At 33.4% G+C, this 26685-nt stretch overlaps 1 protein-coding gene across 1 annotated transcript in view; it reads right to left on the bottom strand.

Annotated features, from left to right (window-relative positions):
• The window catches only part of LOC140051751 (lysosomal alpha-mannosidase-like), a 143384-nt gene that overhangs the window by 43861 nt on the left and 72838 nt on the right, over positions 1-26685 (bottom strand). Inside the window, exons 6-15 of the mRNA XM_072097051.1 lie at positions 24905-24976; positions 23111-23227; positions 22710-22910; positions 17158-17227; positions 16928-16967; positions 13016-13085; positions 11423-11536; positions 8672-8788; positions 7519-7645; positions 3458-3543 (exon numbers count right to left, since the gene is read on the bottom strand). Of these exons, the coding sequence (XP_071953152.1) occupies positions 3458-3543; positions 7519-7645; positions 8672-8788; positions 11423-11536; positions 13016-13085; positions 16928-16967; positions 17158-17227; positions 22710-22910; positions 23111-23227; positions 24905-24976 (1014 nt within the window). The remainder of the gene's footprint in view (positions 1-3457; positions 3544-7518; positions 7646-8671; positions 8789-11422; positions 11537-13015; positions 13086-16927; positions 16968-17157; positions 17228-22709; positions 22911-23110; positions 23228-24904; positions 24977-26685) is intronic.

Here is a 26685-nt window from a genome sequence, read left to right as displayed (position 1 = left end):
TTTGGTATTAACTGAAAGCTTAAAAACATTGAAAAGTTCTTGATTAACAGTTTCAACAAGTGACTGAAAGTTCTAATTGCTATAAAGGGCGGTGGTGTCATCGGAAAAGGAAAAAAGTCTGAGAGATAACATTTAAAGAGATTGTTAGTGATTCCGCGAATTTCATAATTTTGAAATTTAGCTAAAAGTATTGAATGGTCTATGGGGTCGCATGCCTTTGAAAGATCAATAAAAGTACCAATAGCAACGACCTACTCACCCTTTATAAGCAGAACACAAACATCGTCCCGGACAATTGAAAACCAAGAAAGACATCAAACAACTTAAAGAACTAGCCCATGAAAGATCAGATTGGAAGAAACTGGTAAAAGAGATTTACGGAGCAGCCCAAGCGGAAATGTCGGCAGACTTTTCAGCGGAAAGGCAGTAATCATCATTATCATCATAGCAAATTCATTGTTTTCGAAGGCATCCACAATATTATTGGTGAGTTGCAAGAGGGCCATTGAAATTATTGATTCTCGCAGAGAATTTTGTGTTTTGGGATGAAGGAATACGTCTTCATAAATTATGCGTTCAAAGGTTTTAGCAAAAATTAAAAGAACGGAAATAGGACGGTAATTGTTAACATTAGATTTGTCTCCATATTTAATAAATGGTGTTATTTTGGCAAGTTTTAAGTTGTCGGGAAATACGCCTTGGGAAATGGACAGATTAAAACAATGAATAGGTTCAAATAAAAAGTCAATAAAATTTGCTTGGCATGTTTTGTTGGCAAGGGAAGAACCAATTTGTGCAAAAAAAGTATTAAAATGAATTAGAGATGAGAGTTGGGTTGGTGGATAACTTATCGTCACAGTTTATGGTTACGTCGGTTTCATTTTTCTTAGGTTTATTTAGTAATGAGTTTATAATTTTCCAGGTACCTTTGATATCATTTTTATGCTTAGAGAACGAATTCTTAAAGTGGTCAGCTTTTACGCTCTAAAAAATTGTGTTGAGTTTGTTAACAATATTGCTTGTATTTATCTTTATTCTTGTCTGATAGATTATGTAAATATTTGCCGTACAAGAACTCCAAAGGTTATGTTGTACGGTGAGCTAGCGAATTGTAAAAGATCCAAAGGACGTCCACTTTTGCGTATCAAAGATGCATGTAAAAGAGACTTAAAGGCAATGGACATCAATGTTAACACCTGGGAAAAAAAGGCTGATGACCGAAAATCATGGAAAGATTGTATTAAGGCAGGACTTGTACACAGTGAAGAAAGATATCGTATGGAAAATGAAGAAAGGTATCTGAAAAGAAAATCTAGATCAGCCACTGGAACCCACACAGACTCACTGGAAAACGGATGAAATTCTCTCCAATGTCGTCTCCATAGTCAATCTTGACTGAAGGATGCCTGATGAGTTTGCGTTTGTGTTTAATCGATTTTAGGAGACCATCGCTCATCCATGATTTCAGTTAATTTTGCGTTTAGATTTTGGAGGGTGTACAAGAGGGAAATGTTTATCATAAAGGTGTTTAAAATTTGATTCAAATGAAGTGAGAAAATAGCAAAACATACAGATAATAAAGTTTGATACATTAAATTGAGGAAATATCAAAACATACAGATAATAAAGTTTGAATCTGATTACATTATCTACAGTATATGAGAAAATAGTAAAACATACGGATTATAAAGATAAATTACATTTGATTACAATATCTGGAAAAATAGCGAAACATAGAGATTATCAAAAAGTGATGAAGGTACAGTATTTGATTACTGAAGGTTATCCCAGGCACTCCACTCTTTCCATTCCTCAGCTCTATTATTTATCATACAGCTAATACTTTTTAATTATAAAGTTAATCTTTTACAAACTTATTAGGCCGGTGGGTGAGAAGAGGAGAAGAACTTACTCTTGTATATAACATTTCAGTATCGACAAAAGTAAATTAATCTTGTTTGATTGTGTAATACTGAAAAGCAGTTCACTTTCAGATACATCTTTTAGTCAGTTGTGTATGGCTCGGTGGTCTGTGCTCGTGTCTATGGCATTCAAGGTACCGACATCGAGCCTCACCTTGGGAAACGAAACGAAATAAGGATATTTTTTTTATTATCCGTATTGTTTGTTCAATTTTATTTCTTAGTGTATAGATTATACACTGATTTATAAGGAAATCTAGATAAAAAGTAACTTATGTCTTTATTATTATGTAACAAATGTGGTATTTGAAATTGAATTGAAATATATATTTATACTGGGTAACCTCTTCAGTCAAAGACTGGTCTCCCAGAGGGCCCAGTTGGTGATCAGTGGCTGTGATGTACTAATACACCGGGGCAACCCCCTACTCGTCTCGAAAGATGTACTAGGTTCTTTAAAGTGCACACGAGCTAGATGTGTACACTGGACCTCTGGTTTATAGTCCTTATCCGAGAAGACTCGTTCTACCACCAGAACCATGGAGTGAGTGAGCTTCGAACTCCTGCCGATGTTATGGCTACGTAATTACGGTTCCACTGTCTTAACCGCTCGGCCACTCACTCACTCACTCATAATTTGACATTATACGCAGAAGGATCTTTGGTCGGATTGTGATACCGGCTATTGTATTTGCGTTAGCAAGATCCTATCATATATTATAAATAATTAAAGATTCTGAGAAAATCAATCAATATATGTTTTAAAAATCAATTATCTTTATTTAAATCAATGCATATAACCTATATAATTTGTCATAGTGACAAATTAATTCTAGTTTAGTACTTATTGCTGTACCCAAAGGATATCTAGTTGTAATTGCATCAATTAATCAATTATCGTATATTTCGGTGTATAAGTCGCACTTTTGATTAAATTAAGGCTAGCCCACACACACGTACGTGTTACACACGCAAACATGGACTCGATGTTGCGGGTGCGAAACTCATGAATAACAAGTTAGAAAGAACTTGTTGAGGCTGGGCGCGGCCGAGCCTAGGTAAGAAAAAACCTAAATAAAGGACGCCGTTGTAGATATAACAAAATGATTATTACAATAATATTGATTACAATTTTTAAAAAAATTGTTTTTACGAAATATAATGTGCGTCTTATACATCGACGATATAAAAAATACCGATATTTTACTCTCTGTTAGGGGGTGCGTCTTATACACAGGTGCGACTTATACACCGAAATATACGGTAATTATAGAGTTGTTTAAAGTTTTTGTAACTAAGCAAGGTTTCTCAATCTGACATTAGATAATTTAGAACCTTAATACACCACTCTCATAATAATTGAAGAAAATTGGAGAATTATTTATTACAATTGAATCATTAAACCATATTAATTCTTTTAATACATTATAGTTGGAACCATATTCAAAGATTGATTTCCATTTTTTTCTTCTGTATTTTGTACTGTTATGCTTGAATAATTTATAATTAAATGTTTATCTTAAATGTAAACTTACTTCATTTTCGATGACAATGGGAGATGTTGACAGTGCTTTTTCTCTCATAGGCTTGCTAAATACCATTTCTTGAAACTTCTGTGTAACTACAATGACAGATTTAATTAATTTTGGCTTTCAAAATGGTATGCAGGAACTGGGTTCTAGAAGCCACCATAACAAAATATTAAGAGAGCCAGTCACTAAAAATCAAACATTAGGTGGCAAGGGTCAAAATTTCGAATTGGCTCATATTTTGCACATTGGTAGACCTTGATCTAAGTAAACCTGATGTGTAGATTGTTTGGTAAAATATCGCTTAGTTTTCGAGAAAATCGAAAAATAACGATTTTCGGCCAATTTTGTTAATTTTTGGTGTATAATTTACATTAAGTTTAACAGCCTCTGGAAGCAAAACGTAGCAACCTAGCGTTTTAATATTTTACACTTGCGTTAACTAGCATCTTGACAATAATTTAGTAAAGTTTCAAAAAATTTGATGAAATTTTAAGATTTTGACTAATTAATTACTAATTAGCATATATAAAACTCTTAAAAAGTAGGGTAAAAACAAACGGTTTTTTTTTCATGTGCGACGAATTTTTGTAAAATAAAAAAGTCATCAATCTAAAGTTTAGATACTAATATTTATGAATCAAGTAAAAAAAATTTGGAGAAACTATTTTGCACTCCGCGCCAGAGCCACAAAGTTGTAAGAAATTCAAAGATTTTATCTGTCGGCAAGATCAATCAGATGTACCTATTGTTCTCTATTTAGCAATCTAAGTCGAGTTAAGCCAAACTTTTATTACGAGAAACAAACTTGAAAGATAAATTTTGAATTAAGTTGCAATTTAAACACAAACTAAAAATACGTTTCTGGTAAAATTTCAATTACTAACCAATATACGAAATTAAGCAATTAACTAAAAATCACTCGCTTATTCTTTGTCAAACCACATTATTATAAATTATTCCATCCTCTCATAGTTTATAGGATAAAACTGAAAAACAAATTTGTTTTAACTTGTTATCGTTTTCCTGTTTGTCGAACCTGGTCGAACTTACTCAACGAGAATGTTTCAAAACATTAACCACAGTAGACAAAACACTTTACTGGGTATATTCGATAGATAACGATATCTTCATTGACGTTGACAACGGAACAGATCTGTTATCCATTTTAGTTTATGTCTTACAATGTAAAGACGTGTTGAAAATAATTCTTATATATAATTATTGTCTGATGGCTTTAATGGAGATTTCATGTTCTTTTAAATCGGTTGTCGGCGGAGCTTGTGGATTCGATAGAAAAGACCGCAAACAGAGCACTGAAGTCCTACCTTTACAAGCATGCCAGAAGGAAATCGCTGCACACAGATACATGGTTTACGGGCATCGATAGTGAGTGGTACTATTTGTGCAGCAGGGAAATGGAAATAAAAGGCGTGAGTCACATCAACAACATAGAGTATGGAAGCAGGTCCATGAAGGTGTGGATGCCGTATGGTGTTGGTGCAGGACAAAATCTACTTTTGAGTAAATTCTGTGTGCCTTCGAAGCTACCCAATTTAATTCATAACTAAGATACAACGTCTGATTAAAATAAATCAAGTATCATCTATTGCAGTAAAAGCAAGAATACAAGCCAAGACATCTCATGAAGAACAAGCTGATATAAATGACAACAAACAAATAGAAAGAGAAGAAAGTCCTGGCACCCTCAGCAAACTGTTCTTTTGTCGCGAACAAGGTTGCATTAGGTCATATCAGAGGTACTCTTCCCTAGAGAAACACTTAGATTATGAAAATCACAAGAACGCACTAGAACATGAAACACTTTATGACAGGGCAATGAAATTAATCAACACAACTAGAAGAGGGTACTTCTAAAAATCCAGAACCAACAAGAACCAACGATTTGCCACGGTTTGACATTGGCCCCAAACTGCAAATGGGCTGGGCGTTAAAGTCCTCTGCAAAAAAACCCCGATTTTCTGTACCACAGAAAACCTACCTTATTCATGTTTTTGACGCTGGAGAGCAGACGGGACAGAAAGCTGATCCATGTGATGTCTCACGAGAGATGAGATCGGCCAGGCACAGCGATGGTTCACATCTATTTAGTAGCAAGACTGAATTTTTAACAGCAGATTGCAAGTTTTTTCTCACACTTGGCTAAAAAAAGGAGGACAGATGCAGCCGTTCATGATGATGATGATGACGAAGATGATGATTACGATAGTAATGAAGATGGTGACGAAGTCGAAGAAAATGGAGACGATTCAAAAACGGAAAAGGAAAGAGAAATTCAACTTTTGTCGCAAACCGTACTGGACACAATAGGCTTGCAGCATCCAATAATGTTTGAATGCATAATATTTGTGAACTGAAAGCTCAAGAAAAACTCTCCAGATTCTCTTTGCCAATGTTGCAAGAAATGTGTACTTCTCTTGAACTTGATACCACAGATATAACCATAAAGCGCAAGAAGCCATACATTGATTTGTTGGGAAAGATGGTTTCCATGTGCAGTTGCTCGAGTGATTAAGGTAGCAATGAAGGTAAAACTATGTCTGTAAGAATTCTTTAAAATAACAATTTAATATGTGGGACGATTCTGTAAATTTTTAATAAAGCGAAGGGATGAAACAATGGTTTACAAGTTTACAAACAATTTATTGTTTAGGCTACGAATTATTATGAAATTTCGCACGAGCACATGAACGTTATCGGATGTCACCATTCTACTCATTTGCATAACAACAGAGTTCAGTGAACATTTGCGTTAACGTACTTGCTCGTTTTGATTTCGCGCTTCGACGGGAAGTGTAGAACGCAACGCATGTGTAGCACACGCAACATACGCCACACGTATTAAAACAAATCATGGAATACCTTGGGTTTATAGAGACTAAGCCTAGCCAGGCATGTTTAATCATGTTTTGGTTAACGTTTTCATTTACGCTATTTTTTAAAAATAAGGTTCTCGACGCACGTAACTAAAGTTTTTCGTAATGCTTGCGCACGCACAGCAAGTTGTTTACAAAGTGGGCGGAGCTTGGAAAATAACGTTAACGTGCTTGTGCGAATACTCCCTATATGAGAAGATAAGAACATTATCAGCCTGTTTTCCACTAGGCGAAATTATTCGCGCAAATCAATAATAATCAAAAATAAACTGCGCATGCGCGCGTATAGTGCAAAAAATAATAATATTATTATTATTATATTATAATAATAATAAGAATAAATTCACCTAGTGGAAAATATAACAGGTGATGAAGCTAGCGAGTAATAATATTGAGCTCAGATAGTAATTGCTTAATTTCATGGGTCAGTCGTTTAAATTTGACTAGAAATTTATTTTTAGATGTTTTTATATTAAAACGTAATTCCAAATTATTCAGGACCTTTCAGTTTACCTTTAAAGTTTGTTTCTCGTAGTAAAATTTACCTTAAATCTGTAAATAGAGAACAATAGGTACATCTGATTGATCTTGCCGACAGATAAAATCTTTGAATTTCTTACAACTTTGTGGCTCTGGCGCGGAGCGGAAAATAGTTTCCCCAAATTGTTTTTACTTGATTCATAAATATTAGTATCTAAACAGTAGATTGACGATTTTCTTATTTAAAAAAAATTTGTCGCACATGAAAAAAAACGCGTTTGTTTTTACCCTACTTTTTAAGAGTTTTATATATGCTAATTAGTAATTAATTAGTAAAAATATTAGAATTTCATATAATTTTTTGAAACTTTACTAAGTTATTGTCAAGATGGTAGTTAACGTAAGTGTAAAATATTAAAACGCTAGGTTGCAAAATTTGGCTTCCAGAGGCTGTTACACTTAATGTAGATTATACACCAAAAATTAACAAAATTGGCCGAAAATCGTTATTTTTCGATTTTCTCGAAAACTAAGCGATATTTTACCAAACAAACTATACATCAGGTTTACTTACATCAAGGTCTACCAATGTGCAAAATATGAGCCAATTCGAAATTTTGACCCTTGCCACTAAATTACGAATATGTCTGATTTTTGGTGACAAGCACTCTTAAATAATAAAATTCTTACACTTTGCCCTATATACCATATAGGTATTGTAGCCAAGAGCAGGAACTGTTGCCATAAATACTAACTCATGTGTAGCTGTCCCCCTGCTACGCCTTACAGCTTTTGTTGATGCAGATACAATTGAAATCTGAAAGCATAATTAATAAGTTACAGCTAAACTTAAGAGAAAAAAAACACGAATTTCTAACAATTATGTAAAAAATGAATTCCAATTTAGCTTTTAGAATGTAAAAAAGTTTTTTTCCAACTTTTGAAGTAAACATAACAGTAAATTACTAGTCTTAATAGGGAGTTTTCGCAACCTTACGAATACGATAATGAAAACGAATACGTCACACATTTGTGAAACTTTTGAGCTGATCCCCATTTCATATTCGTGAAGCGTATTCGTGTTGACGAATATCACCAGTCATATTCGTGACTACAAAACGAGTATAGTTTTTGATCTATTTTGCACATTTTTGCATTTGAATCAGGAATGATTCATGATTATAATATAATTATACTTTTATTGAAAGTAATTTATTAAAGTAATTTACTAAAATGCCAGGTCAGTTTTGATAAATAGCAGTTTTTAAAGTCCTCACTCGCTTTGATGTTACGCTAGGCCTAGGCAACCAAGCACCAAGCAACACGTACCTGCGCTTTGCTCGAATTTACCGCAGTCATATTTTGGACGGCGGCCTCAATATTTCGTTGCCATGCGAAACAGATTTTTACTGGCTTACCAAAAACGAATACGTATCCGTTTTCGTTATCGTATTTGTAAGATTGCGAAAACTCCCTAATAACCAAGCCAAAGGAACATTAAATCACAATAAAAGAAAAACAATGCATTTAAAAAATAATAATGAAAGATTTGGTAGAATAACTTAATTCATTATCTGTAATTCTGTTGAACTTGGTACACTATTCGCAAAGAATAGGGGATCGTCTAATGGTGTGTATTTCTGGTAGGTGCTGCACTGCTGGCTGCTGTGGGTCCGTGGAGGGCCTAATCTGAATTTCCTCAGTTTGAGGACAAATATTAATACCTTTTACCTTTGTTCATTATTGATCATATTGAAGGTGAAGAGGTAACGTTTTATGTGTCAAGATAAAATAAATATGAGAATAGGAATTTTAGATTGTTTTTTATTATTATAAAACTTACTATACTTGTGATTGGATTTCCATCGGGGCCTTCAACAAGGAAATTATCACCATTGACTGGAAAACGTACAAATTGCGTCACTACTCGTCCAATTGGATTATAAACCACAACAGCAAACTGTATTTTAAAAATACAAAGAAAAATGATTGTGTAATATATATTAGGTGATAAACCACTTATCGGTGAGTGCAGTGTCACATTTGAAAACTATAGTCTAGTATAGCGCCCTCTCTAGAGTGGTAGGTATAGGACCCTAGAATATGTCAAGGTATTGTTGCGGTGGCAAAATTTGCATATCGCTTGCCCGGTGAGGCGAAGCGTCGTCTAGCGTGGCTTGCGAAATCTCTCGACATCACTGCATTGAGTCATAAATTCCCCCAGCCAATTGTGCGGGACATATAGGAGTGATTGTTTAGAGCTTATTTATCGTGGGGCGCAGTGTGCATTGGTTGCACCTAACTGTATAAAGCCTGGCCTTTTATAAGAATTGGTAGAACCATGATGCTCATATTATTGTAGTTCAGTTATAAACCGACGGACTGGGGTGAGCGCAGTATCGCGGATTGAAACTTCCGACAAGGCTCCCAGCTGAACGTGCATGAACTTCGTCGTCTCCTATGATAGCCTAAGCAGTCTTTGGCAGTGGACATTGTGAGTATATAAGTTATACCTAATAGTCGCTTGATAAAAATGTATGTTTCTTATGATAGTTCACCATAGCATTTGTTAGTATTGTTTATATATGTCTGATTTAAATATAGTGTCATCTACGTTCAAGTACACGAGGTTACACTTAACATGTAAATTGTACAACAGGAGGAAGTCTGGAAGCCACAGCCATTTTAACCATGTTAACCACTGGAAGAAGAGACGGCTAGCGTGTGGAACTGTAGCTGACACTTGGACATTCGAAAAGATAACTTGGTGTTGTAAATCCACAGTATCAGAATAATAAGCAGTAGTATATTTCTATATTATTTGAATTGCGTTGGGTAATAACAGTTGATTGTTGACACTTAAGTCACATAAGTACCACACTGGAGCTAGTATTTACTCCGTATAAGCCCTGACCTAAGACAGAAGCTAGACCTTCGGTCTAAATTGTTCATTCATGATTTTCATGGTGACATGCAGCACCTATTATTATATGCTTTCAATTTATTTTTCTTTATTCTTTCTCTTTTTTTAAAGCTTATAATGCATAAATAATAACTTTTAAATAAACACGGCAACTTCTATGTAAACATATTTAACTTTTATGTTAAATGTGCTGTTCCATTCCGAGTGGTGCAATTGTTTGGGTTTTTTCTTCTGTTTCTTTGTTTGAGTAGATCATCTAATTAGTCCACTTAAAGCTGCATTCATATCACGCCCAGATTGAGCACAAATTCGGTTGTTCGTGTCATATACATTTATTTTGAAATTAACCAAGTGGAACGAACATTGCAATTTGCAATGGAAATCGTTGACAACGTTTTAGCGATGATCTTGCAATGCTAAGCCTTTGGCTAAACAAAAAACGCGAATGACAATGGGTCAACATTGTCAATAAAAAAAGAAAGACGCATGGTCAGTTCGAAACTTTAGTCAGAGAGGATCTTGAAGTGAATCCTGACAAATTTTTACTTAATACTCAATTACTTCATTAACAAACACACTTGTCTTTTGTTAAACTCAGTTTGGATAAGCTGAAGACTGAATGGAGAAAAACATTAATCCCCTGTCACTTATGAAAAATAGGCACTAGGGTAGGTACTCATCTTGGCTTCTTCTGTATAGCCTGAATTAGCCTATAGGCCAAGGCCGATTAAACCAAAAATGAAAGAATAAAAAACAGTTGATTAATCAAAGACACTAGACCTAGGCTAGAAATAATTTAAATAAGCAGGCTTATCATTTTATTTAACAAAGGTGGTCTATCCGGGTGTCATGAAACCCAAGATCACGAAAGCAAAGACCCCATAAGACCTAAGATCACAAAACCTAAGACCCAAGAAGTAAGATTAAAATACAATAATAATTAGACATGAAAAAATAACAGTTGACATAATAAAAATAAATTATAAATAAAATGCATTTAAAATTGAAGCCAACTTGAATCTACTCATGTAATAGACTACTATTACTAATACTATCTAGCCTCTCTGGCCACCCAGCCTAGTCCTAGGTAGTAATAGCAGGCTAGGTTGCCTATTAATTACAGCTTACAAAATTATTAATAAAGACATCCATTACTGTATTAACAAGTAGCCAGGGCCTAGTAGTAGCCTGACCCTACCTAGGCCTAATAATTCTATTTGCAGTTTCCTTGTTAAATTTAATTTATAAGCATAGGGCCTAGGCCTACCTTTTAGATACAGAAAACCAAAATTCATGTCGCACATTGATTTTATGATCGGGGCGCGGAAAAAGAGAGCAGACAACTCTCGCCTCACAAAAAAGGTCATTCATGCTCGCTTTTTGTTGGTCGAAAGAAAAAAAGCAAAGGAATGGCTTCGTGATCCATCGGTACGAATTCGGAACCCGAATCAGGTACGGATTCAAATCGTACAAATTTGGTGTGAATGACCTTATGCTTTACAACTGAACCCATTTTCCACGATCATTTTCTCAGGCCACCGGAATGAATCCGGGCGCGATGTGAAAGCAGCTTTACTTCTAAGTTTAATTTATATAATATAATTTAAAAAATAAACACAGATTACAGCACTTCCAAATTAGCTTTCAATTTGAGTAGTTTATTGTACTTACTGATTTGGAATCTTCTGTTACTGGACAAACACTGATGTTCAGCAAAGTACAAAAGGTAAAAGATGGAGGTGATGTTGCCGACAAAAATGATCCCAGAGATACATTTACTAAATTCTATAACATAAAAAAAAAAAATGAATTGGTGTATAAAACAAGAAAACAAGTTAACCATTACCTTACCCTTACTAATCAGAATTGGTAATGATCTGATTTTTTAATAGTTCAGAGAGATTAATAGCTATCTTTATCATAGATAATTATTATGTGCATGCATTATTCATGATTCTGCTATCATAACGTGGCATAATGTAGGCCTCTCTTGAAGATTCACAACTTAGTAGTCAGGGGCAATCGCAGGGGCATTTTAAGGAGGTGTTCCAAGAGTCTAGGGCTGTAGACACCAAGTATTTGAGCCGCATGCTGGGACCTGTGGCGAAGCAAAATTTGTTCAATGACACCCCTAGATGGCTGGAAATAATACCTTTGCATGTAAAATTTATGTTAAATGGCACCTCTAGCTCACCAGAAATGACACTCTAGCAAACAGCAATACGATTGTAGCCTTTATTTTCCGCTGATAAAACACACATGACTAACAATTGGATAACATTTTTTGCGTTCAATACGAACGTCGGTGGGAAATCCCAATAAAGGTACTTCCGGTATGGTAATAAATTCTAATAATTACAATCAATTAATGCAAATTAATTATTATTTTATCAATTAATAATTTTAAAAAGTTGGACAAAATGAAGCTGCTGCTAAAATAAAACGTTAAATTTTATTATTTTGAAAGTGCTAAACTTGTCGGTAAAACCACAATTTCCAATATTAATTTTCATTTATCCACTATAAACTGTACAACACTGTTGGTTAAACCACACTCCAAAATTGAAAAAAAATATAATAAGAAATTTCCAGAAAGAAGCAAAAACACTGTTATTTCAAAGTTTTGAATGTCAATAATTACAAAACAAATACAAAACTACGCACAATGATTTGATGATTATGATTTGGTCTTAAATTATAGGAAACCCCAGCAAGAATTGTTACATTGTACACAGTATTGCTGACTGCTGTTTTTTATGCTGCAGTCTTTCAGTTTACAAATATTCTTTTCCAGCCCTGAAATTCAATAACATTATAAAGGATATTGTTGATATAAAGTTTGCGGTACACCACATGTATTAGTTCTGTTGAGTTTCTCTATGTTTCGATCAATATACTTTGATCGTCCTCAGGAGTGAGAATGCAGAAAGTCCAGGAAACTTGGAATATAAGTGGAAAGGGTGGGACTGGTGTGAAAGCCAGAAACAATGGCAAGTTCACACAGTGGGAGGGATTGAAACTAGCTATAGCAGAGCATTGTTTCTCAAGAACAATAGTGAATGGAAACTTGCTATAGAAGAGCATTGTTTCTGGTGTGAAAAGCAGATTCCATTTCATCGTATATTATAATATTGAAATTAAGGATGTTTTGTCAATTTTTGGCTAAAAATGTTGTTTTCGCTATAAAACATACTGGGATACCCATGGGGTGAACATTTCAGTTGTGGATGAAAAATAAAACAAAGCATCTTCCTTCTGGCATACCTGACAGTGACTTGAACCAATAGCCAATCTCTTAGCGTAGTCATCAGCCACATGCTGTTTTTCAGTGCCACTGTTAAGAAAGAATGACAAATATTATATATATAATTGTTGTCTTTAGACGTTCTAACAAAGAATCTGCACTTGTTTATGGAACAAGAGAATCTATAATGCAATTAGTCCAGTCAATTTAATGATATACCCACCACAATTTGCAATAGTAACAAAACAATACTTTTGAATTCCATATAAAGTGTAAAAAAATGTCACCGAAAATCAAAGGTAATTCTAAGTTAAAATTAATATGGACCTATATATACATATATTATAAACACAACAGGCAAAAAATATACGTACATTATTACATATAATATATTGAACTAGTATTTGAAATACATTATATTCAAGTGTGTTTCATGTCATTTTCAAAAACACAAATTTTGGCTAAAAGTTTTTGCTGTAAAACATACATGGGAGTGAACATTTCAGTTGTGGAAGATCTACATTCCAGTTTTTTTTTCAGATGGCATGTTTGTTGCCATGGTTATATAATTTATATTGGGATGTATGTATAATATTTTAACGATTTTGTAAGTTTTACCAGTAGAAATACAAAGATGTTCAACAGCAGTTTGATAATGGCCTCCATGTTTTATGACATTCGGACTGGACTAGATTGTCAACACACCTGGTGATTGAAAAGGTTGCTACCTGTATGAGAAGCCTTGAATTGAAGACAACCAGAGGTTTGACAAGAGGTAGATGAATGAATACTTCCAGACCAAATCTTCCCTGATATGAATGTAATGCCTTGCAAGAGTATCAGGGCGTTGAACAATCCATTTGGTTATGACTCGGAGTCTTCATAGCATTATTAGGAACTTTACGAAACAGGACGGGAAGCCATAGGACAGTGATCATGAATAAATGTATGCATGAGCTTTAACAAAGTGGCGGAGCTTAGCAAAAATTCCACCATCTTACTTTTTTTAGGACGATAAAGTTGGCATTTTACCGTTTTCGAAAAACGACTAGAAATAATGGCATACGTTTTGTAAAGTCTATTGACACAATAGGTTAATATTGACAATGTGGTATTAAGCATTGAATATTTTGGATGGTGTTTAGGCCAGAAGGTCTTGCAATGTATTCAGGATAAAGTAAATAAATTCATCTGTACATACAGACAATGAGACTGTGTGCAGCGATCCTACTGTTCCAGCGCCTTGCACATAGACTTTGTTATCCACCAGCAATACTATCAACGTACTACTTGCAGCCAATAAATCAACATGATAACTTCCTTCTAAATAGTCTAATACATTAACTCACTGAATGATGTCCAGAGGCCTACATCCTAGATGGTGGTACTCTACTGCACAGAATTTCATGGAATTGAGACTTATGATGTAATCTGCAAAAAAGATTGCTCTGCCATCATAGTCTTTGATGGTTATAACAGTGGCCAATCCACTAAAGATGGCGCACATGGTAAGTGGGTCAGGTGGAGTGTCCTGTACATTTTACCAATGACATGATATGTTTCACAAAAAAGGATCACTTTATGTAATAAATAACAATTTATAAGTCTTCATAATTAGCATTTTGAACAACATGACAATGAGGTATTACATGCAGCTGCTGATGCAGATGTTCTTCTCAAAAAACCATTAAAACAGCAAACACCTGTCATTATCGAAGATGACACAGATCTACTAGGGCTTCAGTCAAACATTGAAAACCTCTTGTGATATTCTTTAGATTGAAACTGAGATGCTGGAATATCAAACTGGTTCAAACAGTATTTTGGAGGCGTATGGGTTTGTTCAGCAATAATGGTGACACAACATCCAGAGTCTTCGAAATTGGAAAACAAAAAAAGCTTGTCATACACATATTTTTGAAAATAGGTTGTAGTCTTCAGATGCAGACTAGCCATAAAGGATGACATCGTGGTAGCTAGAAAAAATGTTTGTCTGTACAATGGACGACCTAGATAAACGTGGAATGCCTTTGACTCCATCCTTTCTACAAGTACAACCTTTAATATCGCCAACATCACTTTAGTAGATAGATAAAAACTTTATTGCAATTTATAAAACAAAAATTGAAATACAAATTGAAGTTGAAAAATTCAACAAATTAAGAAAATATATACAAAATTAGGAATTATATAAGTTATAAATAAGGGAAACAATCAATATAAATCTAAAGTATAAATCTTAGTACCCGATTGTGCAAGGTTAATAATGAAGTTCTTTAATTATTTGTATTGCATTTTGGTAGAGGAAATTCATTGACTGATCTAAATTTATATGGTACATAACGAGGTTGTGGAAGTAGGTTGTGGAGAATATGGCTAGGAATTTCAGTTTTCGAAAGTATTCCTTGCACAGTCAGGTACGTCGGTCCTCAAGCAAAGGATTATATTTAAAAAAAAGTGCCTCATTGAACGAAAACCATGGGAGTATAACTCTAAAAGCCCTTCTCTGAATTTGTTCAATAGCATTGATTTGTAAGTGGGTCAAACAAGTAGTCCACACAGGCCGGACAATACTACAATAAAAAAAAACTTAATACCACAACCAACGTACTTAACATCATGTTCGGCAATGGAGTGGAATTTATATGGGTACTGAGGATTGAGGATGGAAGATCAGTCATGGAAACATGGTTCCTCTACACACAGACCTAAGCCAGCACTTGAATATCTCCTTGAAGCCGACCAGGTATAACTAGACCTGCATGTGGTGAATGTACTAATGTGAATCTACCTGAACAAGAAAGTGATACTGATGACATGACAAGTTCTGAGTCCTTTTCTATTTGAATAATTAAACAATCTATAGGCTATAGTAAATCAACCCCAACAACAATTGTTGATTCCAAATTATCAAGACTCATTAATGAACAACAATAAATAAATAAAAACAGAAAAATGTAACATAGTAGAAGAACATTGAAATTCATTACCGGTATGGTAATGAATTTCAATGTTCTTCTAGCTAGCATCATTTTTCTGTTTTTTTTTATGATAGGTACAGGAAAAACATTATTTGAACTAAATATATCCAAAATTAGTTTTATGTTATTTTAAGAAAAATTGAGTTTTTGTAAAAGGTCAATGACATTATGACCTCTATAGTTACATAACAACTGTTAAAGTAGGAAATATATATTATACACATTGGTAGTTACAGTATTTAGATATTATTGGCAGGCATAAATGTTACCCACTACCTAAACCTACTACTACACTACCTGTTGTTCATAACATTTGATCAAAAAGTATTTTCAATAATATAATACATCATTAATTCAAAATACATTTTTCCTATTTCATATGACGATAGGTACAGAAGGAACACAATTTTCATTAATATAAATGCATCCATAATATGGCAAAAGATATTGCAGTTAATCATTTTGACCTTTGACCTAGTTACGTAAATAACTGTTGTATTAATTGTTTTTTAATGCATATATTAGTAGGAAAATAATTATAATATACTCTACAGATTTATTTAGATATCATTATAAAACCATAGATAATAGGCTTCTTCTTCTAGTTAGTATCATTTTTCCATTGGTGATAGGCACAGAAAAAACACAATTTTGATGAAATGCATCCACAATTATGGCATACAACATTGCAGTTAAAAATCAATTGTTGTATTATTTTTGTAAAATTGCATATTAGATATATATATTCTACACATTGATATCAAGATTATTGAGATTGGATCATAAAATTACGGTTATGGGCATAAATATTTGTAGATAGTTGTTCAGATTATGTAAAAAATAATGTGTTTCAATTTTCGGTGACATTTTTTTCAGTTCCACAAAATGGGTTTACTTTTCTCATAATTGAACTGCAATAAACAGAAAACCATGTAACCTATAATACATTACCTCACAGCATCATGATGTTGGGCTACTGCCATAGCTCTTTCTGAGAATATGATGAAATAGGTTTAAGTTCACAAAAGTAATAATAATCATGGCATTCTAATATAGTGCTGTTAAAGAATCTTTTTTTTTTTTTAATTTTCCCAAATGTTCATAACATTTAAAAAAAAACGGAAATAACATTTTTTTTAATATAAAATAGACTGACGAAATATTTCATGCTCATGACTTACTTAATGTTTTGGATTCTGATGTTATATTAATTTGACGATTTCCTGCTAAAACTTCAAGTTGTTTACAAATCTAAAAAAAATATGTACTATTTAAAACAATGTCCAGAACAAAATTCAATGTATGTTCATAACTTTCAGAATCTTGATTAAAATGTTTAAATCGTAATATTGTCATTGGAGCTGATAAGTTTCTAACTTAACTAATTGAACCTTATAAACGTATCAATCCAGTTGTATATGGACTCAATGTGTCAGGACCCCAAAAAACACAGAGGTTAAGTATTAACCAGACTGTAAACAAGATCAACAGTCTACAGCACACTGAAGTGAACTTTCGCTTGCGAAACGTCGTTCTAAAGTACCATATTTAGCACTTTTTGATCTATTGGATCAACAAAAAAGAAAAAACTCTCTTCTATAATATGCATTATTTCTAGTCTGAAATGGCAAATCATTACCATTGTTCAAAGGTTTTTTTAAAGAGCGTTCCTTCGAGAGGACATTTATCAATATGTTTGTGATTTCCTGTGGTTAAAGGGTGTTTTTGACTAGGGCCCTAGTGTTTCTGCTGCCAAGTAAATACCGTATTTAATACAGTATGTTTTGAATACCATATATATACGGTATATTTTTTGCAGCGTATACAAAAATTAAAGTGTTTGTATACCATATTTTCCCCATAAATACAATATTTACAAATTTATACCATATTTTCTGTACCCATTTCTGCCGCCAATAAAAAATACTGTTATTTTTTGACCTGTGACATGAGGTCAACATCGTGTTGTGTTTTGATTTTCTGTCCCTGTCAGCTGTTTTACACACATGTATAGTATAGATATATTCGGCGAAAATGTGGAGCAAAGACGTTACAGTATTTACTATAAATCTGTGGGGGAAGCTAAAATGTCCAGACAACTAAAAGGCAATAAAAGACATTTCTAAAAAAATAAAGTAGGATTATGGAATAGACTTAAGAAATATCTCCAAAGCAAGTAAAGCAGTACAACATTGCAAAAGACATAACTCAAAGTAGGTATCCCAATGTAAAAATTCAAATTAATGATGGTAATTTTTCTTTCAGTTAATCAAAAGGAATTTACTGAACATAAACTTTTGCAATTTAAATGATCGGAAATCGGATTATCCATTGAAAAGTTATTGTCCGTTAAAGTGCCCAAAAAATGGCATTTTTTCCAATTATATTTGGAACCATTTTTAAAGGGTTATAACTTTTATATTAATAACTTCAAAGTTCTTATTGTTGCCAAACTCATAGATATAGCAGCGTTGTACAAGACCATTTTTTTTGGGGTGTCCTCAACATTTTTTTTTTTACTTATCACCCTTCAAAATTAATCCAAGGGCCTTTTGCATCATGTTTTTTCCCAATGTCTCAAAATTAAAATGTCCACAAATTTCCCGTCTTTAAATGATTCGTAACTTTTGAACCAGTGTGTGAATTGGTTTTTTTTTTGCATTGCATAGAATGTAATATGTATTTTAGTAAGATTATTTTTGAAAGGTATGTATCTCTGAAATACAACATAAAATATTGTTTAAAAAATGCTAAAATGTAAAAAAATATACATATTGTGTTAAAAAACTGTGTGGGTATTGTTTCTTTTCATAAAATATTATTTTTCGTAAGTATACATTTTTTTATAACTGTAATATTTAAATTTATAATTATAATCATATATTATTTTAATTGATTTTCGAACCGGCAAAATAAGAATTAAGCCCATGTTTATTATGTGTTCGATTCCACTTTGAGCGCCAAGTCAGAGGTAGACTCTGCCGCGCCTACAAGTTAAGTTATACATAGGCCTATAAAGCCTAAAACACTAAATTCTGTCTAAGAAATTTTGGGAATTAGAAATAGACACATTTTAAATTTAACTGTATTTAATTGTGTTTAAAGTAATTACCTCAATAGTATAGTTGTTTAATTTTTATTTCCCTTTCGATTATTCTAACGGCAATTAGTTGCACTAAATTGAAATATACGGAATAAAATTTAGGCCAAGAAACAGCGTATACAACTCTGACCAAAGCGAGTTTCGGCCGCGGGTCCTCCTGTACCAAGACCTGTCAATTTAAAGTGTTAATTTAACGAAATATGATATATATAGACTTCTAATAGCATTTCCAACAATAAAACCTCAATTTTAGCGCGATATAGACACCAACAATTTTAAATAATCGACAAGCTTCGCGTTCGCGAAACAAACTGAGTTGATGCATACATTGCGTCACAAATGTCCGTATTGCGTCAACTAGTAAGAACTACCAAGACCTGTCAATTTAAAGTGTTAATTTAACGAAATATGATATATATAGACTTCTAATAGCATTTCCAACAATAAAACCTCAATTTTAGCGCGATGTAGACACCAACAATTTTAAATGTAGGCCTACGACTAGCTGCATCGTCGAGTGTCAGTGAGCCATACTAGTTGACGCAATACGGACATTTGTGATACAATGTACAGTATGCATCAACTCGAAGAGAAGCTTATCGATTATTTAACATTTTTGGAGTCTATATCGCGCTAAAATTTAGGTTTTATTGTTGGAAATGCTATTAGAAGTCTATATATATCATATTTCACACTTTAAATTTACAGGCCTTGGTAGTTCTTGGTAGTTCTTGGTATTTAGGAGGACCCTCGGTCACCTACATAGGTTACGGCCGCTGCATAGAAAATTCAAAGATTCTTAAATTTCTTCGGTACATTTCTTCCTAATGTACTTGCTTTATATAGTAGATTGATAAATATTCCACTTCAAAAATAATTTAATAAATCGGTAAAATTAATGTTTCGAAGCAAATATTCCATGAGAGGTGACACTTTTCGACATGCCTTGTGTGCGGAAAAGACTAGTTCCAAAAATGGAACAGTCCATTGCGGGGTATCCAACCATTAATTAACACGCTAATACATGCATACCATGCACATGCACATTGTAGGGAAAATGGTAAACACTGATATTTATGGTAGGGATTATTTTTTTCAGTGGTTGGTCTTGTTGGCCTCTTTGCATGAGGTACACGCAAAGTAAAAAAAAACAATGTGGTTTAATTATCAAACAGAAATATAAATTAGCTTCAATTCAATACTTAGCCAGATTTTGGAAATTCAATTTTTATCGTTAAAATTGACATTTGAGGCATAATAACCGATTTACATATCAAAGTAAACAGTATTTAAAGCCTGATAACATGCAACAAAAATTACTCCACCACCATGGACCTCGTCCAATCGTGTTTAGAAAATGGGTAGGTGCTTTCCAAAGTTATTATAAGCGTGCGGATTTCGGCTCGCCGGCTTTTGTACATCATTTTTAACTCGCGTTTTCCATTAAAATATTTAATAAACATAGATTAAAAATATATAAAAATAATCCCTTAAAATGGACCTGAAATGGATTTTCGATTTTTTTCATTTTAGAATGATGTTTTGGGGGGGGGCTATTAGGTGTTGCTAGAATGTATATTGTTACAAAATATAAATTGGCCCTTTTAGGGAAAGCCCTATTTGAAAATCAAAAAAATTCGCGGGTGACGTCACTTTGCGAATATATTCCTATCCCTCCAATGGACAATTTGCAGTTTTTTGGCTATAACTCTTGAAATCTATGGAGTATTTTCTAAAAAATGCTTGTGCATTTGCAGAAACGTATTTAGAATTTTTTTGGATAAAATTATTACCGTATAAACGGTTATTCATCGAGTAAATGACGATTTAAAATCTTAAAAATCAACGGTTTTTTTCTGGCAATACCGAAGTTGGCCTGGCAACGTTGTCCGGGATACAGCTCCGTGCGCAATGATGCGTATCCATATTTTCCGTTCGTGTATTTTGTATATCGTTCGTAATTTATACTGCTAAAATGTGTTAGTTTCTTTAGTTTTTAGTTTAGCAGAATTAAATTAGTAATATGAGATGATAATTTATTTGTCACGAATCAGGCAGTTCGAAAACGAATTTTATTCATATTTTACTTTGGCTTGACAATGAGCGCAGCATGTTGTTGATATCGCTTTGGTCCTTGGAGGCACATGAAACGGAGCCTCGCCGCATGATGTGAGTGGTGGATCGACTCCGCGTGCTGGATTGGGGGCCTAGCCTAGTAAAGGTTTGGGAGGTAGGCCTTCTAAATTCGGGTTTTAGAACAAACGAAGTATATTTTAGGGACCTATATTCCAGGCCGTCGATCAATCACTGACTATCGGGCGGCATACATGCTCTCTCGTGCGTATATGTGACGTCGTGAATATAGAGGCTTCCGACGGCCGTTGAAATAGAATATTGCAATGGCGTGAGTAATTTTCGCTAATTTACCATGGTATCTTAAAATTTCGTTTTTAACTCAAAATACTATACATTTTGTTTTTATTTGTATGGGTTTGTGTTAATTTGATACATTTAAATAACATGTGTGAATTTCTTGAAAATCGAAAGTCCATTTCAGGTCCATTTTAAACAAGATCTTACCAGACATGTAACTTTTTATTTGCATGGGTACATAAGAAATAGTATATTTTTAAATTTTTTGAAATTTCATGAACGTGTTTAAATCGCGGTAATCAGAATCTGCAATTCATACCTACTCTAAGTCAGGGAGGGAATGAATTACTTGTCCCCATTAGGACGTTTTGGACTGGATATTGGGCCATAGTCGCCCCTCATTACCTAATGGATCGGAACCAGGTAGTAGAAAGTGAGCCGTAAACATTTCTTCATTGCGAATTTTAATTATCAACAAAAAAAGTGAAATCAAAACTATGACGTTGTTCCCTGTTCTACCATGTTTGTCGGGAAAGCGGAAAATACAAGCACATGTGTACGTGCGTGTGGAGATCATGATTTCAAGTGGGGGAATTCCTTGAAAGTGGAGTTACAGTGCGCTCGCTGCTCAGTATACTTAGGTCAAACACAGACTGCCGGCTCATGAATGGCAGTTTAGGTAAAAAGAATGAATTTTAGCACGACCACCCAAGAAGTATTTTTAGCAGAAATGGGGTACTAAAAGATATGGTATAAAATATACCGTACTTTATACTGCATTTTTAGACCGTATTTTGAGCAGTTGAAGCAGACAGGCCCAGGTCTGCAAATTTATAAACCATTCATTATGCTATAATTTTGGAGGACACATTTTATCCTCCTCTGAGCCCTTAATTTGCATGTTAAGTATAAATAGTAAAATGTTATAGATATGACAAGAAGAAAGAATAACATCATAGTAGAGAGACGTATAGAGTAAGACAAGAAAGGTCTGATTGAAAGTTTGTATTAGTATTAATACTGGACGGACTACAAGAAAAGTTGTTATCATTGAATATACTTCTGTTGTATGCATGTGGAGGGGCGTTGAAATTGATAAAGGCGTTATTTCGCGTTTATTAAAAATGATGTTCTATGGAGGGCATTTATTCAAAGAGGCATTTATTCAAATAAATATGGTATATCAACATGTTGAGATAACTTACTCTTTGCTTTCACATCCAGTTTTTATGCCAGAAACAAACAATAAACATTTACCTGGAGAAGATTGTTTGAAACGCGTTCATAGTACTTAAGGGCAGGTCTGCTTGAGAAGTACCCTGTCCAGTAGCTGTGTGGTTGATCAGCATATGGGAAAAAATCATCACTCTTTGTTGGCCAGGTTTTGCCAGCTTCATTCAAGCTTTTTACATAGCACGAAGGGGTTGAATACAGTACATTGATCTTAAATTCGTTTCCCTAAGAAAGAAGTAGTAGTAGTATTCAACATTTTATTATTAAGGTTTGGCTCATGAAATCACATATTTTTCTGTTGGATACAAATGCAAAAGTGTTATAAAACCAGCTTAGTAATTATTTAAAGAGTACATACTGTAGAGCATGTTCATGATTGGAGCAATGATTCCATATTTTGGTTAAAAGTAATTTAATACACAAACCTTTTGGTTGACATATGAGATGAGCTTATCCATGTTTTTAAACCAAGGAATGGCATTCTCATATTGGAAGTCGGAGCCCATTGTCATCATAATGTGGTTTGTCTTAAAGCTCAATGACTAATAGAAAGTGACAAATAATACCAAAAAAATAAATTAACTTTTGAACATTAACAAAACAGAATATATGATTATAGGAACGCACAAAAAATTAGCTAAAATAAATTATTCTTAATTAAATGTCAACATTATTGTGTTGATCACTGTAAACACTGATCTCTATTACCTAAAGAAAAGCAATTATTTTTTACCCTAAAGCATTTTTATTATTGTAATGTAGATGGGAAAGATGTAATGAAACACATAAAAATATAATACATTTGTATTCCAATCAAGAAGGCTACGATGGTTCTGCTGTTTGCTAGGGCGCTATGAAGTGTAATTTCCGGCCAACTAGAGTCCCACTGACGAGTAGGCCTAGTTGTAATTCATCAGGAACTTCCCCTTGACAATCGTATTGATTGAACGCAAACAAAAAATGTCTTATCGCGTATGCTTTTATTACTATGTCCATTTAAAATTTTGAAAACAATTTAGACCTTCTCCACTTTAAATATCGCCATACGAACACGTTAAATTAGACAAATTGAGCGCGTTTTTGATAAAAAAGCTACAAAAATTGTAAAAATTATGTTTGTTTTTTTCAGTCATAGTTTCTAAAGTAAACCGTGAAATTTATTTTTATTACAAATTCTATAAGTTGATGAGTTCTAGATACCGAATCATGCATCAATAAGGCTAAAACGCATTTTTTGGTGAAATGTGTTCAATTTCAATATATTTTGTCACTGTTATTATACAAATAAAATGTTAGTGTTGATGTACACGGTTTCGTTAACTTTATGAATAAAATTGACAAATTCATCATCCCCCTTAGGGGCCTGGGTAGGTAGTGATTTTTATTTTATCGATTAATATTCTTTGAAAACAGAACAGTATCAGCAGTAGCATATTACAGCATTTTTATTGACAAAATACCCTAACGCATTCCACCAGTTTTTAGCTCTCTATTATTGTTGCTCTTTTGTGTGGTATTCAGGATAAAGTTATTTAAATTAATTTGGAGTCAAAATACAAGGCAGGTGCGAAAGGGATTTTAGGTTTCGTGATCTTAGGTCTTTAGTGGTCTTAGCTTCCGTTCAGTGCTTCTGTGATTAGATATATTCGTTTCATAATGTTTATTTTATAATCATGTATTAGTTAGAAAAATGAATAAAAAAATCCAGATTTTATATTATCTATTTGGTGAACTAGGTATTCTACTAGGCCTACAGTATGTAGAGTAAATGGTGGGGGCGAGATAAAAACGTATGCATTTGTTCCCGCTCCTCTTCTTTTAATTATATATTTTTCAGAAATATTTTATGAATCAAAAGTGCAATTTATAGACTAGACAACAGCTATTAGACAGCCGTGGTACCCTAGTTTTGTTTTCAAATCTACTGTATATGTAAAAAAAATAATTTGTATTCCATATTTGTATAAAAGTTAACGATTAACACGTCTAGTCAGCTGAACTTAAAAATTAATTATATCTCAACACTCAAGATCCTGTAGCACCAGTTTGAAAAGGGAGCATCCGTAAATGCTTCACCTTTTTTCAAAAACAAGTCACTAATTTATTATATACATGGAGCTATCCTTAAAAATAAGAAGTACCTCATTCTAACATTACAAATGATCTAAAAAACAGCAATTATCACTATGCACAGCTAAAGTTATTTGCAGTGAAATTACCTGCATCTTGGCATAGGCAATAAACTTTTTTACTTGTTCATCCACATTATAGTCATATAAATCTTGGTCATCCTAAACAAATTAAAAAAAATATTTTTTAAATTATGAAATAACAAAGCCCACTGAAAATAGTAACAATATATAGATACAAGACAATATGATAATGAATATGTACGTACCGCAGGACTATAAATACATTGTCGTTTTCAGAAACAAATAAATAGACACGATGATTAATGTAGTCAACTAAAAGCCACCTGGGAATTAGGCCTACATCCGAAGGAGAAACTTGTCTTAAAAATGAGTTCAAATTTTTTTATTTGAACTCATTTAAACAAACCTAATTTTATTTTTGTATAACATTAGAGTTGAGAGATGGGGAAGAGGATGGGAAGAACAATTTTTAAATATATTCTTTATCCACTCAGAAACGAAATATTGTTTTAAATGTTTTTATAGGCCTATCAATAATATACCACTAAACAGTAAAACATTTACGATTTAATACTTTTTTTAAACTGTCCCTGTTATAGTCTATTGAAATAGTAAAAGTACATCGATACACACCACTACGACATTTTTTATAATTATTAATTAATGCAAACGTTGAGAAGCAAACCTGTCAGTAATAACGTTTTTATTTGTATATTATGTGTTTATATACCCAGAAGTAGAGCCTACCCACAGTCACAGTAATAAATGTTCTGTGTATAGGTGTTTATATATAATTCACAGTAAGAAATCTGACCAAATCGAACATGTCCAAAGAAGAGTGTGTAACATAATATCCCCCGATGGTACCTCGTATGCTGATACCCGCAGATACCTTAACATCATCACTCTATCTGAACGCCGCGAGAAGTTGTCAAGAAAATTCTTTGATAAAATGAAAAAAGAAGATCATAGATTACACTCTCTCTTACCTAAACCTCCCACACAAAACCATCAGCTCCGACGCGTTAGATCGTTCACCCTCCCCAAAGTCAGGACACAACGCACAAAAAACTTCATTACTTTCCACAGAGTTTTCAATGATTGGTGAATGATCAGAAACTGAGTTATGATAAGCAAATTGTGAACCCCTTTTGGTTTGTGTTACTGGATGTACTATGATGGCTGATTTGTGATATATTTTAGTAACTTGTTTGGTCTGTGTTATACTATGTTTTTTTTTTATATATTTATTATTATATTTATGTCAACTTCATCACTGTTTAATAAAAAAATAAATAATAAATAAAAAATATTTCAAATGGCGACCAAAAATGGTTAATACGTATTTACAATATTGTCAAAGTATTGCAATACTATATCTCAGTTTTAAATTTATTCTCCAAGGGCCCATAAATTTACCTACTTGTGTTAAACCAACCTACCTACATTTACCCTACCTGGGAGTCTGAGAGATTGGAATGTTCCATTCATCGCAAATCAATAGATTTTTACAAACGTATATTAAATCTATCAAAATAGTATTTTTTTAAGAAAATCGGCCTGTCTTCAACATTATGATACTGTACTCGAGCTCTTCAACCGGTTTTCAGCTATTAAAAACAATTATTGTAGAAGGAGATAGGAAAATGCGAAGCATCCTCGTATTATTGTGTGCAGGTATTTTTAAAGAGGACATCCATTAGACAGTGTATACCACGATCGGAAAACACCCTTATTTGAGGCAAATCGTTTTAATTGTCAATAACTAATTATCTAACTAAATTTAGGTGGTGTTGCGCAAGAGGGTGAAGCTTTCCAACAATTTCTTGCTGGATTATAACCAGCAT

This window comes from Antedon mediterranea, chromosome 6 (assembly GCF_964355755.1).
Source record: "Antedon mediterranea chromosome 6, ecAntMedi1.1, whole genome shotgun sequence".
In the NCBI taxonomy this organism is placed as follows: domain Eukaryota; kingdom Metazoa; phylum Echinodermata; class Crinoidea; order Comatulida; family Antedonidae; genus Antedon; species Antedon mediterranea.
The sequence above is the reverse complement of the archived record's forward strand: the minus strand, read 5'-3'. Positions and strand labels throughout refer to the sequence as shown.